The sequence below is a fragment of the Macadamia integrifolia genome, chromosome 9 (genome assembly GCF_013358625.1).
Source record: "Macadamia integrifolia cultivar HAES 741 chromosome 9, SCU_Mint_v3, whole genome shotgun sequence".
Classification (NCBI taxonomy): Eukaryota; Viridiplantae; Streptophyta; class Magnoliopsida; order Proteales; family Proteaceae; genus Macadamia; species Macadamia integrifolia.
Window position 1 is genome coordinate 5,571,390 of NC_056565.1, and position 9,418 is coordinate 5,580,807.

General features: G+C 37.6%; 2 protein-coding genes across 9 annotated transcripts in view; one reads left to right on the plus strand and one right to left on the minus strand.

The window, feature by feature from the left end:
- The first annotated feature begins 3,028 nt into the window (after positions 1-3,028).
- LOC122089256 (UDP-sulfoquinovose synthase, chloroplastic) lies at positions 3,029-8,528 on the plus strand. 3 transcript variants are annotated; one of them, XM_042658841.1, is made up of 4 exons: positions 3,029-3,257; positions 5,430-5,545; positions 6,131-7,218; positions 7,850-8,528. In XM_042658841.1, the coding sequence occupies exons 3-4, from the start codon at positions 6,172-6,174 to the stop codon at positions 8,249-8,251; spliced, it is 1,449 nt and encodes a 482-aa protein (XP_042514775.1). In that variant the 5' UTR covers positions 3,029-3,257; positions 5,430-5,545; positions 6,131-6,171; the 3' UTR covers positions 8,252-8,528. The 3 variants fall into 3 exon arrangements, with proteins under 3 accessions (XP_042514775.1, XP_042514773.1, XP_042514772.1); XM_042658839.1 differs by having other exon boundaries at positions 5,463-5,545; XM_042658838.1 differs by lacking the exon at positions 5,430-5,545 and having other exon boundaries at positions 3,030-3,257.
- LOC122089254 (calcium and calcium/calmodulin-dependent serine/threonine-protein kinase-like) overlaps positions 8,457-9,418 on the minus strand; it is a 6,394-nt gene continuing 5,432 nt past the window's right edge. For 5 of the 6 annotated variants that reach the window (XM_042658833.1, XM_042658834.1, XM_042658836.1 and 2 more), the window contains exons 7-8: positions 8,980-9,039; positions 8,457-8,890 (exon numbers count right to left, since the gene is read on the minus strand). In XM_042658833.1, the coding sequence (XP_042514767.1) occupies positions 8,714-8,890; positions 8,980-9,039 (237 nt within the window). In that variant the 3' untranslated portion in view covers positions 8,457-8,713. Of the gene's footprint in view, positions 8,910-8,979; positions 9,040-9,418 lie in introns of all 6 variants that reach the window. The other variant, XM_042658837.1, reaches the window with a different exon arrangement.

Genomic DNA, 9,418 nt, shown 5'->3' on the forward strand with positions numbered 1-9,418 from the left:
CTGGAGACATACTTGACATTGAAGACATCTTATTAATAGAATTAATTTTCAATTTACCCTTTTGTTGCTTTTCAGAAAAAAAAAAAAAAAAAAAAAAAAAACCTCAAGATAAACGTCAACTAGCCACCTGAATTGCCTTCAAATTTTCATGGATAGAGTAAATAGAAGGCGTAGAGGAAAGTTGAGCCGTTCCATCTTGTAAGAGTTATTGTGTGGGCATGGCGTACAGGGGACCCTGAGTTCCCACGCATTACTTTGGAGACAAAATTGAATACTGCTTATAAATAATAACCTTTATTAGACATCCGTGTGGGGCCTATCATTATAAAGCTCATATAAGTTCAGAAGAGTTGGGCCCAACAACACTATTTCTGGGCAACCAGGGGCGAACCAATCAGTCTCTTTATTTAATTTTTGGGGTTAAAAACTGGGACCAACCAGATCCAGCTGGCCTTCACTGACTACTGGGTAGTCCCAGCCAAGGATTTTACAGAATCGGTTGGAATATGTGGAACTTGGTCCCAAAAACCCTAGAATTGGCACACTAGATCTGAGAACTCCGCAATTGGATCCAAAAATCCCTAGAATCGGGTGCTCCGTTCAGAATCACGGTCGGGCACTGGGCGATTCGAATTTGAAGTAACTGATTCGACCTGTCTGATATTTGAAATTGTGGTATCAGCTCAACGCTAGTATTTCCAATAAGAGTTTGAAATGCTAAGGAAAATGTAAAATTACAAACACCTTGTTGAGGTACATTCTTTGAATTTTGGACCAAGTTTTCCTTCACAGGTGGAGTAGAGAATTTTTTTTTTTACTCAGTGATGTGATCATGTGATTATACTTTGAGGTCTTCATTACTCTCATCTTTATTAACCTAGTCAAAAAAAAAAAAAATATATATATATATATATATATATAAAAATTAAGCAGTATAGTTTCAGTGTAGTTTCAACTTAAAAGCTTCTCAAATGCTCTTCTCAATAGCCTGGGTTAAACTTCCCCAATTGCCTCTTACCTTCTACCATATCGTTTTTTTGAACGAGAAAGTTGGCTCCTTTGGCCATATCCTGAGAGCTCCATTACTTTAACTTATCCCATGCATGCACGTGTTTTCATGAAGGGCGATATGTCCAATCGGTTACCAAAGTTTGAATCGGTACAGGGCCTAATAAAATGTTCATGTTAACATTGGATATGTAACTCCATGAATCAAAATCCAATTTAGCTAATCTAAGTAATTTTCCCTCAAAAAATATCCTTTCATAATACAATCCAATGACATCGATGGAATTCTAATTAAAAAAAAATAAAAAATGACATCAATAGAAGTGGATTGTTTTAGGAACCAAAGTGGAGGGATATAAATCAGTAAATGGATAGTTGAAAATCCGAATTTGATTTTGCATCCATATATATATTTGGAGGTATTGAGAAACAAATTCAAATAATCTAAAATATAATTGTCGGATCTGAAAAGATAATCAACTATAATAAAAGATCAGTTAATTAATGAGGGTTCTTAAAGTTTAGACATGCTTTAAAGAATGAGAAAAAGAGCTAAAATAACTTAGAGACGTGGATTGAGAACAAATTATATTTCCCAGGTGGAGGTGTTGTGTGGGTGACAATTTTCTTCTTTGATTTTGATAAGGTGAATTAAAATAGAGAAAAAGTAGGAGATTAGATAGGAAGAGAGATAACAAGGAAAATTAAATAATAAAAAATAAAAGGGATAAATAGCCTAATGGACAAGGATATGGCGTCTCGGCTAATTAAGAGGTAGTCAGTCTCTTAGCCTTGTCGAGGAAGCCATGACCTCTTTCTTAAGTAGAGAAAACATAAGAATCAATTGAAATTTCAAGTTCGCCCATCCTCCTTTTATTATCCAATATGTATATAACAATTACAAGTAGTTACTACTCAACCCACTATTACAATAACCTTCTACTAGGACTCAATAACTACTCATACTTAAATCCACCCTATCGCACAAATGTTAGAATAAATAACTATATAATACTTCACCTATCCGAACAACGCTCTACCACCATACACCCCCTTTAATGCACAGAAGGTCTGTGATTGGAAATATCCATATCCTGAACTTGTTCTTGTTTTTTACCGTTTAAAACATGTTTTTTCGTATACTTCCCAAGTTCCCAAAGATATGGGAAAAAACTGCAAACGGCAAACATTCTAGTTCTAAACACGTTTAAACACATTTTCGCTTTTTGGCGTTTTTTAAGACTTATCTTGTTGAACATAATGTCTCTTAATTGGTCATATCTCTCTCTCCCGAACTCTAATCGACCTGATTCTTTCACTTACTTGAAGCTAGCTCAATGGCCTATATTTCTTATGTATCTCCTTCAGCTCAATATCAATGTATGGACCCCCAAATTAAATACAAACTGTTGCATTTACTAAAAAATGTTTCTAAAGTAATGACTCCCAACTTAAACTGAACATATATTACTTCAAGAGTGTGTTGATTATGTTGACAACAATAAACAACATCATAGCCATGCCACATTGCTAAATAAAACTTGGACATGTGTGGTGTATGAATTTAGAATTGGTGTTTATGCATTAGTGTTGGATACTATGTAGTTGTTTTGAACATTAGATGCAGTATTCATGTAATAATTTCTCAATTTATACGAGTATACTACTTTTTTTTTTTTTTTTTTTGTCCCTTTTGTTTGAAATCTACACATTTAAAACCCGTATCATCCGTCTTTTGTTTTAGTCTTGCTCTATTTTTTTGACCATTTACTTGATTACATCGTTCAAAAAAGTTTCCTGTTTAAAACTCATACCATCCGTTTTTATTTTTTTACCAACAATGATCGCGATCCTTTCACATCCGAGCCATATTCCATCCCTACGCCACAAAGTCACAAAGTGGGCATATCAAATATCTTAAAGAGTATTTATGTAATTTCCTAAATGCAGAAAATATCTTGCTTCCCACCTCGAGCACGGAATATCCATCTCCCGTTCCCTTTATTCTCTCTCTCTCTCTCTCTCTCTCTCTCAAAACTACTTATAACTGAGAAGTTGAAAACCCAAAACCATCCCAAACCAAAACCCTTCTCTCTCGTTTACGGATAATTTTGGAGGGTATTTATTGATTATTCACCAACCCATTAACTTCTTCCACTGCTAATTGTTTAGCTTCGAAGCTCAAACTCGGAAACGATCGATCGAATTCGCTAATTTAATTCCAGTCGTAAGAAGCTAGACTGTGATTGGTATGCCTTTAGTTTCTTGATCTTCATTTTCTTAATCTCTTGAGTATTTTTTGTTCTTGAATTCATTTGTTTTGGATAATATAACAAACTATTCTGGTTGTTTGAGCTGTTCAGAGATTTCTGTTGTGTTTTTTTTTTTCACTCGTTCAGCTGTTTTGTTTAATGGGCAATTTAGAATGGATATCTGTTCTTCTGCTTATCTTAATTTAGAGATGTTAATTTCATGAAAGCTTCGTTTTTCATCCGTCTTTGTAACTGAAGAAATGGTTTTGTAGATCGTTTTTTGTTCTTCTATATTGGCTGTTGTTTGTTTTACTTATTTAATATCTGCTGAGTTCAGAAAATTTTACTAAGTTACACCTCTTCCACAATGCTATTCCTTGTACAGTTTGTTGTGTATGTTTGTGTTTCTTGGAACAGTTAATATGGTTTTGGATGGTATCGATTTTATATCCATTAGTTTTAGTTTGACTTGTGACAGAGTTGGTAGTTCATGTTTACTGTCTTTGAGGTTGTCGTTCCCCAGTTCCAGTTTCCAATCAATTCTGTTCCATTTTTCACTGGCTTTATCTTTATCCAGTGCTTCAGTTTTTGGTAATTTGCTATTCGAGGTTGATAGTCCGAAGATTTGTAGTCAGTTACATATACCTGAAAGGTGGCTGAGATTTATAAGATTTATTTCATCATGATCCTTGCGGGCTACTTCCAAAGGAATCTTTGGATGTTTATTGGCCCTGTTGAGATTTCATCATGATCGATTCTACTGCCTTTCTTGGCATGTTCAAGAGCACTGCAGTTGTAGAATTTTTACAATTTTGGCAAGGGGAACCTCCCCTCATATTCTCTTGGGGAGTGGCAGAGTCATCAAATTGAGATGCACTTAACTTATAGATGGCGACATTTTTTGCTTTTGATTTCTAGCATTTTTAGCCTATTTCTCATCATTTCTATGAAGAAGGCCCTAGAATTTGATCCTTGGTTCTTACTCAATCTAAGCCTGTTCTCAACTAAATGGGATCAGCTACACCAATCCTGTTTTACCATTCCACACACCCTGTTGAAGCCAACTTACAATGTGGTCATCCCAATGCTATTCATATCCTTTCTGAACTTCTTCCCAAGTAATTTTGGGTCTTTCATTTGGTCTTTTCAGCTCCATTTATCTGTATTTTCTCCTACTTGTTGCCTCTATTGCAAATGCCCATACCATATCCAAGGCCTCTTCTTAAACTTATCTTCTATTGGCGCCACTCATAAAGTCATCTTAGATATATTTTTAGTTTTTCCACTCATCCATGTCAATGCCTTCGTTTTAGCTACACGTCTTTAATCAGGTTGCTTTGTCTCCTCAAGACATTGAGTGCTTGATGCAGATTTCATGCAGTCCTTATTTTCCAAACTTGTATATACCAAGAAATTTTTGCATATTTTACACCTTACTTCTGTTCTGTTTGATATAGTTCAGAAGAACAAGATAGCCAGCAATGAAGCACACCATCAAACAGGATCAGAAATGGACTAATTTGTGTAATTTTGAGTGCCCAATGGGTGGCCATGGCTTTATATTTTTGGGTTTACATTTGTAATGGGATTTAAGTGTTTTATGAGATTAAGTAGTTAGTTTCTATTTTGTTACAAGGAAGTTTATAAATAAAGGAGGAGGCTGTCCCTAGCCTCCCATGATTTAAACTATGTGTGCTTTGTGCATGCGTGTGAGAGTGAGAGACAACAAACCTTGTTGAGAGGCCATCTCCTAGTTGGTGGATGACCAACATATCCCTTTCATTCGTTTTCTTCCACCTAATCCATTGATCCATATAACTCTTCACTGAACCGTGCGAGCCTTTCTTCTGAAATTGTGTTGCTGATCTATTAGAGAACTTACTGCTGGCAGTTTCTCATCTCCTCCTTCTGTTGATACACATCTGAGCATTCTGTTTGTTGTTTTGAATCAAAGTCTTCAAGTCTACTGACTTATGCTTGGTGCTTCTCGTTTATAGATCAATAGTTTTGTTGTTTCTATCCACCTTACCAAATTAGAAACTTCTATATTCCTTACTTCCTAATCTGGTTTGCAAGATTTCTTTTAATAACTCAAGTGCTGTATTCTCCAGATTATTATTCTCATTTTATTCTCTGCTTTATTTGACTCTCTAATTCTGGTTTTGGTAGTTACTGATTCTGTGACAGTGGCATAACTTTCAGTCAAACAGTTGGATCTAGACCAGACTTTGATATTTTGTTCAGCACCTTAGTTGGTAATTTCGACGAGCATTCAGAAGCCTGCTGTGAGTTATAGAACAGTCCTTGTTTCTGGTTTAATTTCAGCCCTGCGATTCTGTTTGCTTTTGGTTTTCCACATCACCAGTAATAGGTGATTAGGATACAATCATGTTGCCATTCTAAGTAAAAGTTGTAGCATATTTTAGGATTTTGGGTGCCTGATACTATATTTCTGTCAACATGATCCCCTCATTTTTCTAGGACTCATCTCTCATCCATAACTCGACACGAAGGATGGGCTTTGCCACTTTGTTGTCTCTTAGAAACTTTCTACTATGGTTTCCCGAACGCTATTGATGCTTTTGTACTGGTGGTCCCAAGTTCATATGCTTGAGCATTGGGAGCTGCAGGTTGGCACTGGCATTGTAAAAAATAAAAGAAAAATAAAAGCCAAATCTTTTGGCATTGATTGTGAAAATTTGATATATGATGGTGAACCTAGATTTGTGTAGCCAATCTCCAATCGTTGGGACTTGGGATAAAGCTTAGTGAGTTGAGTTGGGTTTGCTATAGTTTTCAGTATCTATTAAAACTCTGTAGCTTTTATTCTCATTGTCATCAGTTTTAACATCATATAAGTTTGTTTGCAGGTATTTACATCACCTTTTGGCTGGAGTGATCAAACATCAATATGGCACATTTACTGTCAACTTCTTGCTCGTTGAAACCTTCAACCAACATAAAACCTTGCTCTAAACCACTGAATCAATGTACTGCTGCTTATCCAACTTTTGTTACATTAAAAACTTCTGGATCCCCATTGAAAAGACTTGTTTCACAAGGAAAAAGAACCCAAAGACACTGTACTGTCTATGCAACTGCAGCCCCTATAAGCCAGGAAGCCCAAACCAAACCCAACTCTGGCTTTCAAAACAGCACCACTGAACCATCTAAGCAGAAGAGGGTTATGGTCATTGGTGGAGATGGCTACTGTGGCTGGGCTACTGCCCTACATCTCTCCAACAAGAATTATGAAGTTGCAATTGTTGATAACATGGTCCGCCGTCTCTTTGATCACCAACTTGGCCTCGACTCCCTCACCCCTATCTCTTCCATTCATACTCGCATCCGCCGTTGGAAATCTCTCACTGGAAAAACCATAGAGCTCTACATTGGTGACATCTGTGACTTTGAATTCCTATCAGAAACCTTTAACTCCTTTGAGCCTGATGCAGTGGTCCATTTTGGCGAACAACGATCAGCTCCTTACTCAATGATTGATCGTTCTAGAGCAGTATTCACACAGAAGAACAATGTGATTGGAACTCTTAATGTTCTTTTTGCCATAAAGGAATTTAGAGAGGGATGTCATCTTGTGAAACTTGGGACCATGGGAGAATATGGAACTCCCAACATAGACATTGAGGAGGGATACATAACAATTACTCATAATGGACGGACAGATACTTTGCCTTATCCAAAGCAGGCTAGCTCATTCTACCACTTGAGTAAGGTTCATGATTCAACAAATATAGCCTTTACTTGCAAGGCTTGGGGGATCGGAGCCACTGATCTGAATCAGGGAGTGGTTTATGGGGTCAAGACCGATGAGACAGAGATGCATGAAGAGCTCTGCAATAGGTTTGATTATGACGGAGTGTTTGGAACTGCACTTAACAGGTTTTGTGTCCAGGCTGCTGTTGGACACCCACTTACAGTATATGGCAAAGGGGGGCAGGTATGATTATGAGGATTTTCCCAGCTCCACTGCTACAGCATTCTGCATTATTATGCTTGCTTTTCTTCCAAATTTTTGTTTAAGAATGGACTAACTGGTAAGAATCCATGGGACTGGGTGGTGGGGTGGGGTGGACAAGACAATGAGGCAAGGGGAGAGGATGATAATGCAGTTTCAGAGCCCACCCAGAGATTTCCGTTACCAGAAGTCACCCTGTTCCAATGACCTTAAAAAAACAAATGAACAAATAGCTTCAAACCCAAAAGGTAATGGTTCAAATCAAATAGTTATGAACATCTGATGGGACCCATTCCTAGTATATCCTCATGGTGGGATTTTTTTAATTGAATTTATGAGCTCTCTTGTATCTGTCACATGTATGAACATATTCAATGTGGAAGACATCCACTGTTTGTCCTGTCCTTGCCATCTTTAGAGCACTTATTCTGACCAAACATTTTCGGTATTTTGCTGATGTTACCTCAATTGTGCAATATTTTCTGCCCTTATTTATTAAGTCATGGGATATGTCAATGTCTCTGTCAATAAGCCTTCTCTTATTCAAAGAATCGTTTCTTATTATTTATACCTTGTAATTCTAACTCTTGTACCCTCCCTTCCTACTTTGCAGACCCGAGGATACCTCGACATCCGAGATACAGTCCAATGTGTCGAGCTTGCTATTGCAAACCCAGCACAGCCTGGTGAGTTCCGGGTTTTCAACCAGTTCACTGAGCAGTTCTCTGTCAATCAACTTGCCGCACTTGTCACAAAAGCAGGAAGGAATCTAGGACTGGATGTACAAACCATATCTGTGCCCAACCCACGGGTGGAGGCAGAGGAGCATTACTACAATGCTAAGCATACCAAGCTTATCGAGTTGGGCCTGAAACCACATCTCCTCTCTGATTCTCTTCTTGATTCAGTGCTCAATTTTTCCATCAAGTACAAGGATAGAGTTGACAAAAAACAGATCATGCCAAGTGTTTCTTGGAGAAAAATAGGAGTAAAGCCGAAGACAGTTTCAGCCTAATTGGATAGCTAGGAGCCTAGGATTGAGTCAATATGAGAAAGTTGACTACGGCCTTTTATTTCTTAATGTAAACATGTATTACCTGTGACATTTTTGGGGTCATGGTTGGTGAGATTCTCTCTCTAGTTGGCCTGGTAAGTCAACTTACCTGAATTAGTTGGATTTGAATTCTGTGCCATTAGAATAACAGAGTGAAGTTCTTCAGTAACTGATGTCTGGATAGCAGGTTTTTTCTTAATGAGAAATGTCTGGATAAAAGTTGATTCCACTTGAACCACACACATTTTCCCAATTGTTTGCAACTTGAATATTCTCAACTATTTACTGTATTAACTTACTCGACAAAAATCATGAGGGATTATTACTACACTGTCTGGGTCGATCAGGTCATATTGTCTTGAAGATAACTGTTAATGTTCCCTCACGGACTGGAAAGGAAGATGCCATTAACAGGAGGAAGAATTAGGTTGGTCGCAGGGAGTGGAGGACTACATCTTGGAGGGAGCTATCTCTCTTCATGGCGGCTTTGAACTCTTCGAAGGTGACCTTTCCATCAGTGTTGGCATCCATTCGTTCAAATATCTCATCTAGTGTTCCAGGTTCTGTGATATCTGCTGGAAGGCAGTCCTCTGGCAATGCCTGCCCAGTATGATATTTCCTGTGTCAAAGATCAATGGAAAGCAAAACAGGATGGATTAAAAGGAAGTTAAAGGAGAGAGAGATGATACTCTGAGCATGGATGCCACTTCATCCTTGGTGATTGATCCAGACCTGTCTGCATCATACATCTGACAGCCACAAAAAGCATAGAGTCAGATACTGTAACAAAAGGGTTAGAAGGGAAGGGGAAGAAAAAAAGTTGAAAGCACAGCTAGTTTAGACTTTTGAAGGAAAGACATCTCAGAATCATTGATAGGGAGGACCCTATCTTTGCATCATTCAAGTGAACAGATGCAGGGAAACATGGAACCTGCCAAGCTATGTTAAAAGTTGACCAAATTTGATGATTGTAAGTAGGTTGCTGTCCCATTTAGATTTTCTTTATACTGGATCATTTCATAATCAACAAAGTCAAGAACCTTATAAAGCAACTTTTTACTTCCATGAAAAACTAAAGTATCCAAAGATGAGCTCATATGTGCCCTGTTTTTTTTTTTTTTTTTTTTT